The sequence below is a fragment of the Macaca nemestrina genome, chromosome 8, assembly GCF_043159975.1.
Source record: "Macaca nemestrina isolate mMacNem1 chromosome 8, mMacNem.hap1, whole genome shotgun sequence".
In the NCBI taxonomy this organism is placed as follows: Eukaryota; Metazoa; Chordata; class Mammalia; order Primates; family Cercopithecidae; genus Macaca; species Macaca nemestrina.
In genome coordinates this window covers 32,785,645-32,809,111 of record NC_092132.1, presented here as the reverse complement: position 1 = coordinate 32,809,111, position 23,467 = coordinate 32,785,645, and the positions used below count along the sequence as shown (strand labels likewise).

At 32.9% G+C, this 23,467-nt stretch overlaps 1 protein-coding gene across 6 annotated transcripts in view; it reads right to left on the bottom strand.

Annotated features, from left to right (window-relative positions):
* LOC105475960 (CUB and Sushi multiple domains 3) overlaps positions 1-23,467 on the bottom strand; it is a 1,218,758-nt gene that overhangs the window by 395,745 nt on the left and 799,546 nt on the right. For all 6 annotated transcript variants that reach the window (XM_011731490.2, XM_071067898.1, XM_071067897.1 and 3 more), the window contains 3 exons: positions 17,119-17,235; positions 10,605-10,820; positions 8,766-8,954 (listed from right to left, as the gene is read on the bottom strand). In XM_011731490.2, coding sequence (XP_011729792.2) covers positions 8,766-8,954; positions 10,605-10,820; positions 17,119-17,235 — 522 coding nt within the window. The remainder of the gene's footprint in view (positions 1-8,765; positions 8,955-10,604; positions 10,821-17,118; positions 17,236-23,467) is intronic.

The window sequence follows — 23,467 nt, the reverse complement described above, 5'->3', positions numbered from 1 at the left end:
GTTTTGATTTGCATTTCTCTGATGGCCAGTGATGATGAGCATTTTTTCATGTGTCTGTTGGCTGTATGAATGTCTTCTTTTGAGAAACGTCTGTTCATATCCTTTGCCCACTTTTTGATGGGGTGGTTTGTTTTTTTCTTGTAAATTTGTTTGAGTTCTTTGTAGGTTCTGGATATTAGCCCTTTGTCAGATGAGTAGATTGCAAAAATGTTCTCCCATTCTGTAGGTTGCCTGTTCACTCTGATGGTAGTTTCTTTTGCTGTGCAGAAGCTCTTTACATTTTTTTTATAGAGAAGGCGTCTCATTATTTTGCTCAGACTGGTCTTACTGTACTTTGAAACCCATATTCTTACAGATTAAAAAAATCATTTGCTTATGTAAACACAAGTGAGAGTTTGGTCATTTGCATGCACTAGACTTCAATATAGCCTTAAAATCATAAAGTTCAGAAAATGGTTGGCACATTTTCAATGGCATGTAACATCTTGTGGCTGTATTCTAGGATGCACATAGCCATGTAGAGAAATGTAAGTAGAAGACACTAAAGCTAACTCATGAGAGGAGGTAAGAAATTGTGACTTTGGCCGGGCGCATGGCTCACGCCTGTAATCCCAGCACTTTGGGAGGCTGAGACGGGCGGATCACGAGGTCAGGATATCGAGACCATCCTGGCTAACACGGTGAAACCCCGTCTCTACTAAAAATACAAAAAAAAAAAAAAAAAAAAAAATTAGCCGGGAGTGGTGGCGGGCGCCTGTAGTCCCAGATACACGGGAGGCTGAGGTAGGAGACTGGTGTGAACCCGGGGGGCGGAGCTTGCAGTGAGCGGAGATCGCGCCACTGCACTCCAGGCTGGGTACTGGGCGACACAGCGAGACTCTGTCTCAAACAAACAAACAAACAAACACAAAAAAAACGTGACTTTATCCAGTGGGCAATATCAAATTACTTAGTGGTTTACACAGGAAATAGACGATCTGTTCTTTCAAAGGATAACTGGTATGGTGGACAGACTTTAAGTTGAATCCCATGATACCTGTTTCTTTTTTTTTTTTTCTTTTTTTTTTTTTTTAAAGCAATTATGCCTTAAACCAATCTCCTTTCCTGAGTATACGCAGGATCTATGGCTTTCCCTTCATCACTCCCTGTTACCTTCTATAAAACTTCATCTTCCCGCCGGGCGTGGTGGCTCATGCCTGTAATCCCAGCACTTTGGGAGGCCGAGGCGGGCGGATCACGAGGTCAGGAGATCGAGGCCATCCTGGCTAACACGGTGAAACCCCGTCTCCACTAAAAATACAAAAAATTAACAGGGTGCCATGGCGGGAGTCCTGTAGTCCCAGCTACTAGGGAGGCTGAGGCAGGAGAATGGCGTGAATCCAGGAGACGGAACTTGCAGTGAGCCGAGATCACGCCACTGCACTTCAGCCTGGGTGACAGAGTGAGACTCCGTCCCCCAAGGAAAAAAAAAACAAACTTCATCTTCACCTTCCTAGCAGATTGACCAGAGAGACTTTTCTTGCTGGCTTGATGAAGTAAGCAGCTGTATTCCAGAAGACTACATGGTAAGGAACTGTGGACGGAATTGAGCAAAGAATTGAAGCTTTCAGTTCCACAACTACAAGGAACTGATTGCTTCCAATATAACCATGTGACCTTGGAGAGGACCCTGAACCTCAGGTGAGAACTCAGCCCTGGTTAACACATTAATTGTAGTTTGTGGACCCTGAGAAGAGGGTCTAAATCATGTCCAGACTCTCAACCCACAGAAACCATGAGAAAGTAAATGTGTTGTATAAAGTCTCTAAATTTGTGTTAATCTATTACTAATCAATAAAAATCTAATATAACTAGTTTCAATATTGAAGATAAATTAGATGAGGGAAAGCCGGAAACAGGAATTCCAGCTAGGAAAAAAGAGGTAACACAATGAGATTATGCACATAACTGCTAAAATTTGGACATGAAAGTCAGAAAGAGTAGGTTTTAAGCTTTTTATCAAGTTATATAATTAATCATCCAGTCGTATTATAAAATGGAATGACAATATCTTCTTAAATGATTTGTATAAAGGATATGTGAAGTGAAATATTTATACAGGGTTTAATACAATGGCTACCACGCATTATTATTCTTATGCTACTGTGTTAACCTTTTTGAGGACCAATGAGAGCTGGGCAAGGACAAAGGCAGTGAGAACGAAAATGGTGGTAAATTTGAGCAATATTTTTAGGTGGTAAGTCATAATGACTGCTCTGATATGGATAAAAAGAGAGGGAAGTAGGAGTGAAAGATAATGCAATTTCTAGCTTGGATGATTGAATGAGAGTGTTGCCATAACTGAAATAAAGAGTGCAGAAAGAAAGGCTGATTTGGCTGAGGAGATAATGAGTTTTGTCTTGGCAGTGTAAAGTCAATGTGCTTGTGGGAGGACATCCATATGGAGAGGTCCAGTGTACTTAGAAGACATTTGAGTATATGGATAGATTTGGAGATGGTTGAGAATTATGTTACCAAAAAGCTACATCAGTGTTCGCTCACGCGCGCGCGCGCACACACACACACACACACACTCCAAATATTCTTTAAAAAAAAAAAAAAGAGAAATATTTCCTCTTAGTAATATATACATTACGAGTTTAATAAATGGAGTCCAGGATGAAAAATTAGAGAATGGGTAAAGTATCCTTTCTTCTTTCCCTAAAGGATCAATGACTAAGAAATGCCCCAATGCAAAAGGCATGTTTAAGTTGATTAAGCTTGATAAGTCTGTTGCAAGGGCCAGCAAACTATGGCTCCAGGGCCATATCCAGATTTTTGTTTTTGTAAATAAAGTTTTATTGGAACACAGCCACATCAATTCATTCATGTATTGTCTATTGTCTATTGTTTTTTTCATACAATAGCAGAGTTCAGTAATTGTAACTGAAACCATGTGGACTGCAAAGCCCTAAATATTTACTGTGGAGCACTTTACAGAAAAAGTTTGTCCACCCCTGGTCTACTGTATAAAAAATGATGGTCTTCTAACTTGCAAATGGTGTATCAATAAATAAGGTAATAAAGCAATGTTGCTTGAAATGCCACAACACTCATCTAAGAATTACAAAACTTTGCCTCTGGTACATTTCTTTTACTTATTAATTGTAACATTTCCGAGCATGCATTTTCTCAAGTGCTAAAAAGGAATAACACCTCCTCTGCTTACTTCATAAGGTTTTGAGCAAGAAATTCTTTTAAAAATCTAGATAGCATTGAGCAAATATAAGTTAATATTCTAGATGCTTTTATATTGTTAAACAATGAAATCAATACATTCAGTCCTAATCATACAAGAAAGAAGTAAATACATATTTCTTTATATTACTCACTAGAACACTTTTCTTTTATTTATATTTTTATATATATATATAATATATGTATATATATATATGGGTTAAATAGAACTCATACTGGCATCATCCTTTCCAGAAAATAAAAATACAGAAAATTAAGGCATTTGCTTAAATCAATCAACTAATTAATGGTAGAATCTAAGATCAATCTAAGTCTCTTAATTTCTAATTTGCTTTCTACTGGACCATATATCTGCAATGCTGACTAACTTGGATAGATCAGTCATACTTGATATACATGTGTGAGCATCTGATAGATATAATTTTAGTATAGAGAGCTTGGAGGTTAAGATAAAATAAGTAGAATTTCTTTCAAGAGAAATTGCCTCTTCAAATGCGCTTTATTCTTTCATATTTTGAATTTTTAATACATTTTCATTTTGGAATAGTTTTAGGTTCACAGAGAAGTTACAATCATAGTCCAGACAGTTCGCATATATGCTGCACACCCAGTTTCCTCTCTTGTTGACATTTATTTTTAAACTAAGAAATAAATAACTATCATCATATATCATCTGAAAAGTCAGAAAAGTGAGAATAATAAGTACATGTATAATATAGAGTTATCATTTTTCTCATTTGACTCATGATTAAGGCAAGATGTTGTTACTTGTCCAAAGTCAGATAAAAAAATCAATGACACATGAAATTAGAAACAGAAGATGTGTTAAATGAGGGATTATGAGGATGAATGAATTAATGTCTTTGAAATCACTTCAAAATGTGTAGGCTTCTTAAAATATGTGGACTCCTGCCTAAAGACAAATCATTACTAATATTTAACTTGCTAATCTACTTTCCAACACAACATGTTCTTTCATTAGCTCCTTGTTTATTTGCAACATGGCCTGGCTTGGTTCCTGGTATATTTGGATGCTGAGTGAAGACATGCAAGATTTTCCTGATTTAAAAAGATAGCAAAGTAAATGACAGTGTTTTTGTAATGCAAACTTTAGAAAAAGAAATCATGTACTTATCTCTTAAACAAAAAAGGAAAGTGTTTTTTATTTTAATCAACTTATCAACTTACTGGTACTTTTTAATTTTTTTATTTATTTTTATTTTATTTATTTATTTATTTGCTGTTGGGTATTTGGTTGCCACTTAAAAAGGTGATCAGATATTCATTCCTGAGAAACATGGCTCTCCAGGAAAATCATTCAAATACAAAACATCTTAACTAAAATATCATTTTTCCTGCTTTTAAAGTTTTTCCCAAAAAGTGAAGTATAATTAGAGATACATAAATATCTGTTTCAGAAAGTAAAACTTTCATCTTGATTACTAACTAGTAAACGAGATTTTGTGTATCAAGTACTTAGCTACTAATAGCATAATAAAACTTTTCCTGTTATACTCTTGATTTCTGTCAAGATTCTTCTCCTGCTTCTACAAATTTCTCTGCATTTAAACAACATCAGATAAATGGGCCATGGTTGAAGAGGTTTTCCTCTAGTTAAATAGAGGACAAGCATACGAAGTTCTCTGAAGCCAAGTGTCAACTATAATGCAGGCCAGATTTCCTCCCAACTTTATCAGAGTCTCCAGTCAAAGACAATGGTGTGCTACTGTGGACCATACACAGGACTTGGACTCAGAACATTGTGATAATCATGAATCTGCCCTTGGGTTTGTGTTCAACCTTGAGTATTTTTATAGATATCATATCTTTATTGATAAGATAGTTGTATTAAACTTACTTTCACAACATTTGGGGGTTTTGGAATGAGATATTACATGACAGAATTTTTCATAGACATAAATGGCCACATTATGGTATTATTACATTTTAATATTTCGTTAAAACTTTAAACATAAATGCAGAGCTTATGTAGGAAATTGTTTAAAGAAATATATTGTTTATTCCTCATTCAACATCCAGAATAAGATAAATTTTGCCCAATTCTACTACAAGAAATGGAGATACCAATCAACCTGTACACTAAATATTGAATCAAAATTTATATAAATAAAATGTAAAGTAAGTTTCCAAAACTAGCTTTATCAGTTCCCTTACTGTCTGAAGTCAGATGCCTTATATAATGTATATATACACAAATCATTTTAGTAAATGTTAATATTAGTTTCATACTTTATATAAAATTTAAAACCTCATCTGGGGTTTGTTCTGGGAGTGTATCCATCATTTGTACCCTTGTGCCAGGAAAAGAATGTTTAGATTCCAAATAACTAAAACAGAAGCAAACTTTTGGAATACAACTTACTTAATAATTTGGCTATTGTTAATCTATGCTTTCTATGCAGTTGGCAACGCTGAAGACTAAATAATGATTTTTTAAAACAAGTATGAAATAAAGAATTGGTGTTAGGATATATGAAGTAACAAGTACAAAGAGGTTAAGAAGAAATAAAAGCTGTCCAAATAAACTAGCATTCCTAAAACTGGACATCTGCTCAGATGAATGGTTACAAATAACATACATTTTATGTGAATAAAGACTAAAATTTGGGGGGAAAAAACAAAATTAGAAATATATACATATGTGTATTTAGAATTAGAAATTCAAGAAGGAACAAATTTGATCTGAAGCATAAGCAAAGCAGTAAAGAAAAAAGTTCAAAAAAATTGGAAAAGTAACATTTAAAAAATATTTCTTTTTAAAGGAATATTTCTACCCATCTTGTGACTTAAATGTATGCCTACAGTGGAATTTATTAAGGTCAATTGAATTAATTGTAAATTTTAATAAGCTTAAAAGCAAGCACAGCTAATCTGAAAATGAGTGGGGGGGAATTCCCATGATAATAACTTTGCTTTCTAAATTTGTCCACAGGGTAATTTTCTTTCATCCTTCCCATTAAAGATTTAGGCAACGAATAAACCCATCTCAAAGAAACACCTTAATAAAACAAAATTAACTCAATGTTAGATTTTTGCAATGCCAGGTTTTCATAAATCCATTTATTAAAATATATCATAAATATAAACTAAATTTTTAAAATGTACAAGTAAGCACTTTTTTTTTTTAACCTATATAACAGCCTGGCATGTATTCGGTTACTCTGAGAGAAAATGTTAATTCCGTATGATATATTCTTTCTAGAATCACGTTTCCTTAGATACTAGTGAAGAAAAAATTGGGCTTTGGAATGAAACAGATCACTACAAAAATCATAGTGCTACCTCTTACAATCTTAATGATCGTGGGCAAGTTATTTAGCATCTCTAAGGCTCAGACTTCTTCTAATGAAAAGTGGAAGAGATAATAAAATCAGGATTTTAGTAAGGATTAAATGCAATGACTTTACATAAAAGAGCTTAGCAGGTCCTCATAATGTTAGTGTTTTATAAAATGGAATTATTTCCTACTATAATTGATTTTATAAACTAAGTTGACAGGCTGGAGAGACAGCAGATTATACTCAAAACAATTAGTTAAAATAAAATCTAAATTCTGAATGCTTCCTATATTCCGGGGATTGTGCCAGGTGTCTGATTTACATCATTAATTTCTTTAAATCCTCATAACTAACTCACAACAATGAGTTAGGTGCTAGAGTTGTAACCATTTGACTGATGAGAAAAATGAAGTTTAGAAAAGTGAATTGACCAAATATCAAATGGTCAGGCACTCTGTAGTCCTAACTTGGACTATTCCAAAGGTTTCATTAATTACCTTTGAAAATAGTCATGAAAATGAAAATGGGCATAATGAAGTAAAGTGCAGGAATTTCAAAGGTGGCAGTAGCAGTAGTAGCAATAGTAAAAACAAAATGTCCTTAAAAAAATAAATAAAATGCATCCTGTATAGCTCCTGGAAAAGATGCCCTGAGAGTATGATTACTTATCACCTCCCAACTTCAAGCCTCTATGGTTGCTTGTGCCATTTCTATAAAAATCTGTGATTTTAAAAAGAAATTTCATCTGTTATGTGTCTTGAAAACAATCTCATTACAATCAAAGACTTCAGACCCATATTAACTTGGATGGTCATATTTTTTGGCTTAATTTGTGTTTCCACAGGAATTCCCACATTCTATATATGGGACAATAAATTGAATGAGGCAAAAAGGATATCACTTCTTTATTCTCATTTCAATCTGTGGGGCATTTTGTATCCACAGTAAAGAGCAGGGGCTTAAACCACATTTCAAATCTCTACCAATTTTCCTGATTTTATAGCATATTATAACTTACACAGATTTGTGACTCATAATTAGATTTATAATCAAATTAAGTGCTTGTGATAATTTTCAATAACTTTATAAAATAATTATAAAATGGCCATTTGAATCTCATTCTATCATAAGATGTACTGATAATCACTAAACAGCGAGAAGTTCTTGCCTTAATATTTTCTAATTTAAATAGGGAATGATTTAAGTCTTAATGAAAAGCCCTTTATTTTTTCTACTGAACATTGTTTTCTTTTTATCAGTCAAAATATTTACTTCCAAAGATTGAGATGATGACTTCACACTTCCAATACATTTTTTTTTTTTTTTTTTGAGACGGAGTCTTGCTCTGTCAACCAGGCTGGAGTGCAGTGGCCGGATCTCAGCTCACTGCAAGCTCCGCCTCCCGGGTTTACGCCGTTCTCCTGCCTCAGCCTCCCGAGTAGCTGGGACTACAGGCGCCCGCCACCTCGCCCGGCTAGTTTTTTTTTTTGTATTTTTTAGTAGAGACGGGGTTTCACCGTGTTAGCCGGGATCGTCTCTCGATCTCCTGGCCTCGTGATCCGCCCGTCTCGGCCTCCCAAAGTTCTGGGATTACAGGCTTGAGCCACCGCGCCCGGCCCACACTTCCAATACTTTAATTATAGTTATTTTTTATTGCACAACATGAATGAATAGCTCTCTTATCTATCAAATAGTGAGCCAATAAATTCATTGACAGCCCTTAAATTAATTACCTATTCTTCATTTGACACTTTCTCTTGTAATCATCTTTTATGCATGTTAATTTTAAGTTATAAAATATTGTAAAAACCTTAGTCAGAATATACTATCAATAGAATACAAGAATTCCATTTTCTGTGAGCTCTCAAAATATGATTCTATTTCTATCCTTCATCTATCAACCTACCTACCTGCCTGCCTATCTATATCATCTATCTATCTCCATATATCTATGTATCTATCATATTTCTATCTATCTATCTATCTACCTACCTATCTAAGTCATTTATTATCCCTATCTGAAAACAAATTTAGAAGCATGGTTTCTTGAATGGAGCAGTAGAGAAGTTAATTCAGTTACACCAGATTGCCAAATAGAAAAAAAATTGAAATAACTAATGTGAAATAAATGAAGAAATTCAACAGATTATAAAAAACGAAGGGTGTAACCATGCAACTCCATGGACAGTGACTACACATACAAGCAAATGAAAGCAGCTGACCACGTACCCACACACCTTGGCAGAGGTGCACTCCACACTCGTCGGCCACCACCAAGACAGATGATCTCTGATGTTCCTTCCAGTCGATAACCCGATGAGCATGAGAAGGTCAGAGTGTCACCAACCCCAAAGTTGAACCCAATTCGACTACCATATTGAGGAATGCCAGGATCTTCACAAGGTTCAAGGTTATATTCTGTAAATTAGAGAGAAAATTTCCCCGCAGGGGAGGAAAGGACAAAGAAAATGATAGTGGTTACTTTTAAGGGTGTATTCCTATTGTTTTTAGAACCTAGTCATATATTTAGAAGTGACTACATGAATAGCTATCAGAACATACAAATGGCACACATATGTTTCTTCTTTTGTAAAATAGCTAATAACTTGATAAATATTTGTATGTGTGGTATTCAATATAGATGAGAAAATATCACCTTCTGAATAATAAAATATAGCTTTTTATCTTATTGTTTTTTCTGCATTAGAAACATTTTTATTTCATATATTTTTGACTTATAATGGTATAAGAACTGCATATTTTCAAACACAAAATAACATTTGAAATGAAATCATTTGCACTTTTGAAATGCATTTTGCTTAATATTTTACATTTAAATGATAAAGGCCCTTCTGCTTCTTGTATACAAGAAGTTCAGCTAATGCATATTCTGAAAAACACATGACTTGAGATGCAAGGGTTTATGTGAGACTGAAGTGACCACACATTAAAAATTATTATATTATGGATTTTTATAGGAACTTTTCCCCAGGCAATAAATGAGCATTATGAAAATGAACAACTAAACAGTCTTCAGGGTATGAAACAGTAGAGTTGATTAAACATTATAATTTATATACAGTCCTAAGAAGAAGTAGCTTATCTAAAAATATTCCCAGAGCAGTTACTGTGTAATTGCAATAAAGAACAAGAGGCATTGCTTCATGTTGATTAGCTAATATTTTATGCTTTAAAAAAATAACTTGGATTTTTTTTCTAACATTCTAGGTTATGTTCATTTACTACTCATGATAAAATACTTTTATGATTTTAGCATCCCAATATTTTCATCCAAATACTAAAATAGTTGTTTAAGAACAAGGTTAGTACTTGTATCATTTTAATATTAGCAAGTTGTCATAACATTTACTTATTAATTTGTGTCTGTATTAAGAAATAGCTAGTTGTGTTCATTCAAATTGAAAGTAGAGCTCTAAGTGGTGGGAATACATTTTATTCTCTTTGGTCTCATACTTTTTTTCTCCCTGTAATCCAAGTAATACTATTGTCTATAAATAAGATTATACTAGAAGAAAGGAGTAACTATGCTAATTTGATTACAGATTATCTAATTCCAGAATAATAAATTAGGTTTATCTTAATACTAGCCTGTTGGTTATGCCTTCTATGTCTTTTCCTAGGCACATAAAACAAGGAAATAACTGGATTAATTCTCATTTCATTTTTGAGTCTAACTGAAATTTTAAAATATATATTTTAATTTTCATTTTGCATTTACTAGGCATTTTAGCTAGTTTTGACCTCTGTTAGAATTTTGCAGAATTTTTGTAAATTAAAGAAATGTAATTATTGTACTTCCAGTAGATTTACAGCAAATTAATTAATTGTTGCTTTTTCCCTTATTTATTACTAGAGATAATCTTCAATCTATTCCAATCTTTCCTTAAACTTGACAGATATTACTTTGCTTTCTTTTTTCAAAACTTTTTCTTCTATTCTGCTATTTTTCACTCTCTGTTTCATCATTAGTTATGCTCATATCTTGAAAAAATTGATTTTTTTAAAAGTTATTGAATGAGCCCTTTTGTTTTTTGTTTATTTTCTCACCAGAGAATGTAATGTTAAATCCTTCATATGATATTGAAAAATCTGAAATGAAACGCAATTGAGCCCTGAAATTTCCATAGAGACCAGCATTGATTGTTGGAGGAAGATCTGAACCAGTCAGGCGTGCCAGTGGTTGGGTAAAACTGCCATTCTCTGTGATCAGTAAGTAGTCATGATGGTCTTCCAAATGAAAAGTGTGGAAGTTGAACTGCACACCTATTAAGAAAAATAGGAACACTGAATTTACAGGTAGATTAGTAAAACACAGAGAGTTACTGTCAAACTACCTATTAGCCAGGGCTTTCCTTCTAATTAAATTTTCTGAAAATGAGAGGCATTACTATAAAACATTCCAAATATATATCGTATTATTCTTTTTATGTGTGTTTTTCCTTCAGATTCATTAAAAGAGATATAATGAGTCATGTCTTGGAAACTGCTTGAAAATAAAATTAAAAAACCAATGCCTGAAAAAAAATTCCTGGTTTTCTGAAAATTTCAAAAGAAATACATATATTTTGTTTACAATAGAGGTGCAACTTCCTGGTAAATACTGTACATGCCTCCATTTTCTTCTCCAATCCCTTCAACCAACATAAAAGCAATGCTTAATATTATAGAACTTAACTTCCAAATATGCTGTTTATTTTAGAAGATAAATATAAAACAGGCATAGGGAATGCTATTTGTTAAATGAATGTAATTATTCTCCATTTATCTGTCACAAATTTCAACCTGTGCATATAATATGCAAAACATGTATATATAAGTGTTCAGCTAAATGAGTTTCCATAAACCAAATATTTTTGCAAATAGTATCCAAATCAATAGTCACAATAATACAAACACCCAGAGCCTTTTTAATAAAACTTTTCTGTCATTTCAGCTTTACAGAGGTAACCACTCACTCAACTTCTAAAGCACAAACTAATTTTGCTGCTTTGTATATATATTTTGTAGTTTATGGAATGGAATCATATATATTCTTTTGGATCTGACTTATTTTACTCAACATTAGGTTTGTGAGATTTCTCAATATCATTGTGTGTAGTTGGGGGTGGTTCATTTTTGGTGATGTATAGTATGGCATTCCACCTTGTGAATATACCACATCTATTTACCTGTTCAACTGCTGATGGTCACTTAAGTTGTTTGCATTTTATCACAAATGTAGACAGTGCTGCCATGAATATGTGAGTATATCTTTTGTGAATGTATGTGCTTTTTTCTGTTGTGTACGTATCTAGGAGTGGAATTACTGAATGATGGGGGTAATAATATATGTGTTGCTTTAACAAATACTGTTTTACAAAGTGGCCATGCCAATTTACATCTCCATAGACAATATGGTTGCTCCATATCTTCTCCAATACTTGAAAATCTGGGGCTTTTAAATTTGCTCCTTTCTAGTGAGTATGTAGTGGACTCCTTGTGGTATCACGTTAGTATTTAATTACAGTGTCCTTGTGTATCATGTTAGTATTTAATTACAGTGTCAAGAACACGTGTAAAAGACTAATGACTTCACACAAATACACACACTCAAATACACACAACATACTGCGTAAGGAGCCATCTGAAATAAAAAAATGGCTACCACAGGGACCCTTCCCTTGAAGGGCTTTATTTTTGTACCTGACCTAAAAAATTACCCAAGTATTTGCTAAGAAAAGTCCAAAATCTGAGAGTATGACAAGTAACATTTTTATTCATTTACATTTTAGTTTCAAATGTTGGGAATTCTTAAGAGTCTCCATTGTTTAAAAAAAAAAAAAAAAAAGAGGATAGAAAATGAGACCAAAACAAACAGACTGAAAACACAAACATTACCACGACAAGGTTATTACTGCATAATGAACCAGAGATTTCATATTTGAGAAAGATTTGAAATATATAAGGTACTATTTTCAAATTATTTTTCAAAATGTAAGTTGTTTTTTGTTTGTTTGTTTTTGTTTGTTTGTTTGTTTGTTTTCTCCTCTCTATAATGGGCAGGAATACAAAACCCCTTTTGGAGGGAGTCCAAAAATTAAGTCAGTTTTTCAATGTTCTATAGTATAAAATCAGTATTGATACTAGACAGATGGAAGGAAAATGGGGTATTGACATAATAAACAGAAGATGTTCACTGTCCAGATTAGTTCCTGCAAAATAATGTAAGGGTAGAAAGTTCAGATAAGTAAGTCTTATTTCTCCTATAAAGCTAAGAAAAAAATAGTTGGACAATAGGAGAGTAGATTGAAAAAAGAGAAATAAATCATCATGTATGCTATATTATTTACATTTTTTAAGAAAAAAAATGTGCTTGTTCTGAAATACATAAAATGAATTATTTTAGAATTTCATGAATTAATTATTGGTGCCAACAAAGCCACTGTTAAGTATTATTTACCTTTCTGAGCCCTACTTTCTCTATCTGTAAAATAGGGCTCTAATAGAGTTGTTTTGCAGTTATAAGGTAACATGAAAATGACTTCGCATAGTGACTGGCACAGAGGAAGTATTCAGAAAGTGTTATTGCTATTGATCAATTTCCCAAAATAAGAGCTAATGTTTTTCCTGTTATTTAGCCCTGGCAAGCCATTTTATAAAATGAAGCTGCTGTTCAAGTCATGGATTAAATGGTAATATCTGCTTTCTTTCACTACTGCAAAACAACTTAAGACCTTCGAAGTTGTGCCGAAGGTCAATTAATCCAAATAAGAAAATGATCCTGAGAAACTACTATATTCTAGTCATTATAGAATATAAATATTTAGAAGAATGTAAGTAACTCATGGCCTATCTGAGGAAAAAGGTACATGAACCAAAATTTTAATCATTCTGCCAAACTGGTTAATATAAGTCAATATAGGAGCATAGAAATGGAGGTAACTAATTTGTCAAAGGGGTCTGTAGAGGTGTATAAAAATGACCTTCAAAAGTAATGACCATCCAGGTCTGGAGGCTCACACTTGTAATCCCAGTACTTTGGGAGGCCTAGGTGGGTGGATTGCTTGAATCCAGGAGTTTGAGATCAGCTTGGGCAACACGGCAGAATCCCATCTCTACAAAAAACTACAAAACTTAACTAAGTGTGGTGGCATGCACCTGTAGTCCCACCTACTCAGGAGGCTGAGGTGGGAGGATCACCTGAGCCCAGGAAGATTGAGGATGCAGTGAGCCAGGAACAGCCTGGGTGACAGGATGAGAACCCATCTCAGGAAAAACACAAAAATAAAAACAAACCAACAAAAAAACCCAAAGCAATGACCTCCTAAAGCAAAAAAGGCAATGACTTCCAAAAGCAAGAAGTTTGTGATGGTGCAGACTATGATAGACATTTTGGAAAGAAGGGGATTAAACAGGCAAAGACACACAATTCTAACAAGGCAGGGAGAAAAAGTCAGTGGTTTCAATATCGTAATTACTTCTCGTAAGAATGCTAATTCAGGATGCCCAATAAAGGTAATTTATGGTACAGATATATGTATATTAAAGGCTTGTACTTAAAGTCAAAATAGCTTTAATATCTAGGTTTCAGTTACAGTCATGCCACCAGCTATCACCTAAAGGGTGCCATTTGACTTATTTTTTTCCTAATATGTAAAGTAATAGGTGTGGACTGTGCTTTATTTAAGGACGGCCTAACTTCTAAGACTCTAAGGGTTTTTTTCTGAGTACACTTTTTTTCTCCAGGTTTCCTGTAACTATTTATAATTAGCATCTTGATTTATAGAATGTGTTTAAGGAAAATCTCTCATGATGTCCCTGCAAGTAAGGAGCAATGTAGGCTGAATGACACTGTAGTTAACTGACTTTGAAACTATTGAACAATTGTATGTGTTCAAACACTTTGACTTCATGTTTAATGGTGAAGAGATTACAGATGGTACATTTAAATTTTATTATTTCTTAAATACTTAGATATTTAGATCTATACTTGTTAAGATTCTTATAAACTCTTAAAGTACTAATGATCATACTTACATAAGAACATTCTGACTATATAATGTGAATGTAAGTGAAATGTAAATCACTTCAAAATGATCTCATAGGAAGTCTGAATCAAAATCGATATGATAAAATGTAACAGGGATAAATATAAAAGTTTGCACTGAAGATAGAAAAAAAAGCAATTGTATAATTATAGAATTTTAGGAATTTAATTTATCTGTATTTTAAGTCCCAGTAATCTAAAAAGATGATTTACATTACTACAAACTTCTTATCAATTAGTAGTATAACATGGTAGCAAAAAGTTAATTAACACAAATACTTTCTTCTTTAATGAAAATAATTTTAGTGTTACACTGTGCCATGATGTGTTCAGTTTTAGAAAACCACATTTTAAAGAGATAAGCTGGAACGTATCCAGAGAAAGTTGATTAGAGTGGTGATGAACATGAAAATATTATCTTATGATGAATTAAAGGAACTAGGAGTGTTTAGTCTGGGTAGAAAATACTTAGAATAAAGATCTAGGGATAGAGGACATGAAAAACATGGTAGTCTCAGAACTGTGAGTTGGTGTGTTTGAGGAGCTTTTGGTTGGAGCAAAGATTAGGCTGCTTTTTTGGTGTAGCTCCAGAGAGCAGAACAGGGATAACGGCTGCAGAATAATTTTTAAACAACTAAATATGTAAAAAATGAGCAAGTTTTCCCAAGGAGTACAGTCCTTATCAACAGAAATATCCATAACAGGTCAGTTCATCCTGTTTCTGAAACACTATACAGAGAAACTAGTTTTCTGAGAAAGAGGTTAGACTATATTACCTTGAATATTTCTCCCAACTTTGAGATTTTCCTTCAAGAAACTTTGGCTACACTTTGGAAGAGTTGTACTTCAAACAAACTCAGCTGGCTCTTAAAACAAAGGCATCTACATCTGCATCTCTTGCCATGTAAATACGGATTTAATTAACACTTGCAACCTGTGAAGATGCAAAACTTTAAGTGTTAATTAAACCTCTATTTACATAGCAAGCAGTATGTAGCACTCCATTCCCTTCTATAATATCAGGGAGCTTATTTTAAACTCCATTAATCTACTTCGCAATGGAATAATAGGATACTTGTTTAGCTTCCAGCAAAGAGTCTTCTACTAATAAAGAATGACAAAAATCATAGTTTACAAAGTCTTCTACTTCATTCCTGCTATTCAGTACCAGAATACTCGTTTTAAAAACACTTTTTTCTCAATAATATTTAATTCATTGTAGAAATCTAACTAAAATTGTCCTGACATAATTCTCACTTCCTGATAAAATAATATGTAATTTTATCAAAGGCAAACTTTATTTGTGAAAACACAATACATTTAAATGTATTAAACATAAGGCTTTAGTTTTAATTGTAACATCTCCTTATTGCTAAAAGTATTTTATTTTGATTTTTTATTTTTTTAGATTTTCTTAAAAAATTATTTATTTTCAATAAATACAATTTAGTAGTAAAATTCAATAATGTAATAAAGCAACAGAGCTAAAATAAAGGGTACTTATCAAAATCAGGTTTTAAAATGAATAAAGTAGCTCCTTTAGAAGATCAGCCCATGGAGATCTTCAAGTAAATAACTTTAATATATTTTTTGTTTTCATATATTGGAATGGTCATTTTACCATTGATAAGTTGTTGCCTTGATAAATTACACTGTACCTTGATAAATTTGAAGTACCTACTTATACATTTCTAATTATAAGCAATATTTGCAAAAATGGATGGTAAATTAAATATCAGTAATTAATTGTTTAGCAGTCCTTCTTATTAAGCACTAAGAAAATGAATTATTAATTACATAAAATTGTTTGTTATAGATTCCTAAAGGGATGCATGTCATTCTTTATAGGATTCCTTTCAAAACAGTGAAGTAGGTTGTAAAAGTTTTATGAGTCTGGTTGAATCTCGTGAATGAACCATATTTAATACTACAGAGTCTTTTACTTATTTGTTTATTTGTAAAAGGACATTTATTAACATCTACTTATGCAGAGTGCAATTTTACTCTATTTATGTGAGACATATCTGCAGCTCTGTACTAAAGAATCTGAGACACAGATATTTATAGAATGCCTATAAATTAAATAATATAATTATTATAAACAAAAACAGAAACATTCGTAAACAAGTTTGTATAAACATATACTAGTTGCTTTAAAATTGGCTCAGCATATCAGAGCATCTCATATTCCCCTTTGAACTCCTGAAATCAACTTCTTAACACTATGTCAGAAACTACAGCCATCTTATTTGACGTTTTCTTGTTACAAAAAATTCAAATATCATTAGTTTATTATATCAAAACTAAACAAATCTCTCATAGCACCAGCCTTGTAAAAACATGAGCACATTATAATACTATAGAAGAGTAAATATAATTTTTGTGGCAATTATTTAAATTGAAATGTGTTTTAGCATACTGTAGTATTGATCTATTTTTGCTCATGCAAAAGAACATGTAAAGGAAAATTAAATAAAAATAGACTCAATGAAAATTCAGAAGACAGTCCAATTATTATTTCATGAGGCAAATTACCTTTTCCATGGGTTACATCAACAGTCCATGTACAATTCAGAGAATTTGGATAAAATTCCGGGTAACCAGGTGATAAGATTGTTCCACTAGGCCCTCTAACATCTCCTCCACATAATGCTGAAATACAAAGAAATAGAGCCATGTGATCAACAGTGAGAGAGACAGAGGGTGAATAAATCTCTTATCTCCTTTCTTGAATTGAGGATTCGCATTATCTTTGCTTAAGCTACATCCTTGTAATAGCAGGTGTGTATTAAGACCTTTTCCAATACTAGTAAATCATTTTATCCATTGTATCACTAGAGAAGAAAAGGGTACTCAGTAGCATCTGAGAATTAGTACTGTACCCAAGGGAACATGACTCAACTTTCCACATTTGAATTTGAAGTATGTGCTAATACATTTCTAATTATAAGCAGTATTTGAATAAATTGGTGGTAAATTAAATATGAGTAATTAATTGTTCAGCAATCCCTCTTATTAAGCACTAAGAAAATGAATTGCTAATTGTATAAAATTGTTTGATATAGATTCCTAAAGGGATATGTGTTATTCCTTATAGGATTCCTTTCGAAACTATGAAGTGAGTTGTAAAAGTTTCCAAGGCTGCTTCTGTACTTCTGTATTTTTCTAGGAAATATTATAAACAAAAAGGATCTTTTGAAGGGATGTAGTTTTGTAAGTAAATATTCTAAGATAATAAAAATAAGTTAATCTTAGGTCAACAAATAATATTTGAGTTGATATTCATTTCCTTGAGAACAAATCAAATCTTCTACTACATTCAACAGCCATCAGTGCTTATGGTACACCAGACAATTTTATCAAAATTGAAAACTGGAGGAGGCAAAAAAAAAAAAAAAAAATTGCCTAGTAAGCATTTTTATTCTAGTATGAGCAGAGAATTTGTTGACTCCTTATTCTATTTCACTTGAAAAGGCCAACTCTTAGACACAGCCAAGGGTAGTAAGAATCATGAATGCAACATGTACCCTTGTCTCATTTGATCCTTGCCCCACTTCCCCAGCACACTAGAAAAGTGAGTTTTGAAGTCTCTCCAAAGCACCTAACACTATAACATATGAATTTGTTAAGTGAAATATGATGAGTGAAATGTCTACTGAATTAAAACCTACAGTCTCTATTTCAAAGGACTGTATGTCGTGCAGCTAGAATAAAATTTCTCAATGAACACAAGAATGAAAATTAAGGGAGTTAAATTAATTTAAAATACACAAAAAGGTAACAAAAAAGAGAGATGCAAACTTTTAGAAAGGACACCAGATATGTGCCCCTGAGCATGCACATGTGTGTATTTGTGTATCTGTGTGTTTGTGTGTGTGTATGTATAAGAAGTTGAGAGGAAATTTTTCTGTATATCAGTATTCTTTCAAATAAAGACACTTTGTCAAGTATCCTACTTCTTGAGAAGTTTCTTGGGAATTGTTTTGTCTGTAAGCTGTACCTATATACCTTTGTAGAAGGGGAAACTTAAAGAGACATTCTGCAGGTAAATGAATAAATCTTTGTAACACATAAACACATTTAAAAATTTAGTAGGAATGCTCAACAGCTAATATATTACAACAAACATTCATAATATTACTTTGACTAGAATCAGATGGGAAAATATAGAATACGTTTTTAAAACAAAGTGAAGATTTCTGTTATTTGAAAATAATTATCATTGGATGCAGACATTGAAGAGAATGGAATTAAAGATGGAATTTCATAGTAAATAGTGGGGAAAGAATGTAATTTAAGTTCTTTTGAAAGATGAAACTAAAAACATAAAGACACATAAATTTTATTTTATATCTAATAAAACAAGATAAAATTACAACGATTTAATAATTCTTACCAAAAACAAAACTAAACACTGTTTTGATCTTAAAATGTAGCTGGCACTATTCTGCAGATTTTATTTATGTTAACTCAGCCCCCACAACAACCTTTTGAGAAGAATGCTGTAATTATGCGGTTTACAGATGAGAAAGCAAGTATAGATAGAACTCAGTCTAGTTCCAGGGTCTATGATCTCAAGCAGATTCTTGAATCGTGTTGATGTTTTTTCCATGTTAACAGTACTGTTTTAGCAAGCTATGATGTTCTTTACTTATGTTTGATTTTGTGGCACTTCCCTCACAAATGATCAATATATTAAAAAAAAAATCAGGGGCATCCTTTATTTTCTCAGAGATTCATTTTATCCTTTTATGTTCAAATCACTTTTTTTGTGCACCCAACACCTATTGTGTCAGTATCCTTGTCTATGTTCTTTAATTGATCTATCTCTTTTGAATTCTCATTTGCCAGTGGCTTCCTATGTGACTGAAATAGTTCTCCATCATCACCATCATCAGCCTCATCATTTTCATCAACCTAATGAAATTTTTCATTTTTTTCTAAATGGGTTTATTTTACATTGCCAATGTTTTAAATTGCATTTGTTTTATACTGTCAGCTTTTTAAGCAATTACATGAGATTGTACAGTGACAGATGCTAATGCTAAATAGAAAGTATCTTTGAGTTGGATTAATTTTAAAAGTGGTTAATTCATTACTGAATATTCTTTCATACTGATGATGTTTGCTTATCTAAAAACTATTCCTCCTATTGGAAAGATAAGAATTTGTAAGAGCTTATTAAAATCAATGATGAATGACCTAAAATATTAAGGTTGCTTCAAACCCAGCATCTGATCTTAGCCCTACGCCATTACTCATGACAATCTCATGTACCCAGTGCATAAAAAACATCATTTATCTGTGACTTTTAGCATACATGTAGCCTTTAACACTTGATATGTTGGACAAAGCAAAATGCTCTCCTAAAATTTCTGGTCTGGTCTACCTTAGAGCCATTCAAATCTCAGTTTTATCAAAAATACTGCAGAGATATATAGGAGTAAGTTCTAATCAAAGTATCTAGTAAAAAAAAAAAGTTTGTTTTTTAAATCAAATCTCTTATGTGTCACGGGACATCTTTTACAAATACATGTTAAAGCAACAAGAACACCTGGTTCTTGATTATAAGAATATAAGAAAAATAAGATAGAGTATAACTGTTATCCATTCAAGAAGAATGTAGACACTGTTTATGCTCAACAGTCTTTTTATAGTGTATATACAGCATAATTAATAAATACTAAGTTAACAAATCAATAACTGGTTATAAGGTAGCAATAAATGCCATGTAAATATAGAGAGCTACAGAGTTTAGAAAAAGTCAAGATTATGCCCAGTTGCTTTGTTCAGGAAAAGCATGATCAAGTTCATAACCTTTAAAAGTTGACTAGAATTTTGATATGCATAGTTGAGGGAAGGGCTAGAACATTCCAGGGGAAAAAGAACAAAATTCATGAAGGCAAAAACCAGAAAATATATATGCAAAACCAAAAGCAAAAGTATTTCCATAAGTACATTTCATGGAGAATATAGCTTTCTTTCATTCAACACAGATTTATTGTGTGCCAACTATTTGACAAGGACTCTTCTTGGCATTGAGAGTACGACAGTGAGTCTAGCAGAGCACCTACTACATGACATGTATATTCTGTTAGGTAAAGAGACAATAAATACCAAAAAATAATGTAAACAGAGTGAAAAATACTAGGAAGTAAAATTTAAGTGGCACGAAAGGGGTTACTCTTTCACATAATTACTGAGGCAAGTATTGAGTATATAGTTGTGAGTGAAATTAGGGAGTGAGTCATATGGTTCTGTGGGGGAATCCTGATTCAGGACAAAAGGAAGGGAGGCTTAGAGGGACAGAATGGGAGGAATGGGAAAGGGTTCTCATATTGGGAAAATTATTCAGGAGACACGTGTAGTTGGAATGGAGTAGCATGAATGAGGAAGACAGTGGTGAAGGATGAAGTATGGGATGTAGTAAGGGCCCAGAATACCTGGGGTTAATCAAATCATGCAAAAGTCTTTGGATTTTATTCTGCCTGGGATGAAAGTTGCAAGAAGGTTCTAGGTAAGGGGTTGTCCTGATTTGCCTTAGTTTATAAAAGCTTACTCTGGCTGCTTGTTGAAAACTAGACCTAAAAGTTTAAAAGGAGAAGCAGAGAAATTCTTTAAGAAGTGGAATTTAAAAAAAAAAATAAATAAATAAGGCACTAAATTTACAAACTAATGCAGAATCTGATGAAAGAATTTCTGGTTCAAGGTTCAAAGTTCTTCAGTCAATAGTGAAATATGAATTAAGAAAGGATCCATTTTTACTTCAAAATCTAAGCATATACACAGAAAATAGAATTAAATAAAATTACTCTTTTTCTTTGGTATAATTGATAGCAAAAAGGGTAATGTCCTGCTTTTCAGTTATGCATTCCAAGCAGCACAGAGTATCAATAAACTATTAAAATGACTGTATCATATATAAATATATACATTCACATATAAAGTCCTTAAAATAAGTATGTGACATCACTGAGAAAGAATAACAAATGTATCATCTATCTTTCATTTTAAGGAATTTTAGTATTTTCCTATTGTGTAGAATGTGGGCAGGTGACAGTGTAGTGGCAGACTTGTGCCCAGGACCTGGATCTAGGCTGCCTGGATTTAAATTCTGACTTTGCCATTAATGAGTGGGGTGATATACGGTGAGGTTCTTAATTTTCCTTTGCCTTAGTTTCCTCATCTGCAAGTGGTGATCATTATAGCACTTATCTTACAGAGTTACTTGGAAGAGAAAATGACTTAAAATACATAAAGCACCTGTAGCAGTATCAGCACATGGTAAAAACTCAATAAATATTAGTCATCACTGTTATTACCACCAAACTACATTGTCTGGTTTGCTTTGTAAATCAGCTAATCATGGGATACAAAGACATCACAAAAGCTGATGTATGTTAGAGTAAAGCACACTGTACACAAGCATTAGGCAACCTAGGCAAATCAAGTTTACATTCCTGGAACAGGGCAAGAACTTCTGTTTGTCTGTTTCTCCCTTGTTACCTCAGGAGATTTGTACTAATTACCTCTGGCGCAAAAGTCTCTATTACAGGAAGCGTCTGATCAAATCTGTTCACTAGGTGACATGATAGTTGAGTTCAGTTCGAGTCAACAGAAAAAAAAATTATTAAGTAGCTGTTTTACACACAGCTTAGCCATTTTTAAAATAAATATAATTCAGTCCTTGTCCAGTTACACTCAACATGAAACAGAAATGCAAAAGAGGAGGCCAGGTCATGACAGAGGTTAAAAGTAACATGATTTGATCTTTTAAAATAAAGATGCATTGTAAGAACGCAGGATGGAAACATCATGGAAAAGGATGGATTTCTCAAGGTTAAGGACCATGAATTCCATGATTAGTCATTTGAGCTTTCATTTCTAAGCAATAAAAAGCCATTAAGAATTTTGGATCTGGAATATAACATGAAATAACCTTAGAGAGAAACATGGGGTTGGATTGAAAAACTCAGAAATGATTGCCATTGCACTGATGAAAAATGATGAAGGCCTGTGCTGCTCCTGGGAAAACTGGATCTATTTGCTTTTATTATTAATAAAAGTTAGGTGTGTTGATGGGCTTGCCATTACTTTTTATCTTCCTGATTCTTACAATATTGCCTCTGTACCTTTCTTTCATGGTGAATGCTCCTCATTCAGGCCAACATTGTAGTTTTATTAGGGTCTGGCAAACATAGGACCTTTATACCACCATGGTTTGTCTCAACCACAGGGATAGATGAGCACATGACCAAGACAAAGTCAACCATAATGGGCCCTTCTCCTTCACTATAGTTACTAGTTTAGATATGGACCAATTGAACACCTCCCCTGGGATTTTTCTAATTAGAGTAACAGGGAAGAGCTCTCATTCCTCTCTGAATCTGAAGATACAGGACTAACAACTTCCATCTCCCAAGAGTGTATACACTACTGTCAATTCCTCACATGGAAAAAACCTGGCTGCAATATAAGACAATTATGTGAATCTCAGAGAAAAGTCTAGGTGAAAGATAGAGAAATTCTTAAAAAGTTTTGAATTTATACTTCTTATTAGCAATGAGAGGTATCCCACTTTGCCTTTTCTACTATTTGAACAGTTGAACAACAGCTTGTTTTTATTTTTAAATACCAGTTAGAGATGGGTTTCTGTCACTTACAATCAGAAATTAAAGGAAGATGTTTTGATGATGTGTTTAAATCTTGATATAAAAACAAATTAGCTTAAAACTGTTTAAAAAATGATGGCACAGACAACACTTGAAAATTTAATCATAAAATGACAAATGGCATCTTCCACCTTAAGAAACAATATGTGTAGAATTTGAAAATAGTGCTGTAAATAGAAATTAAAACCCATAGTTAAATAATATCTAGATTT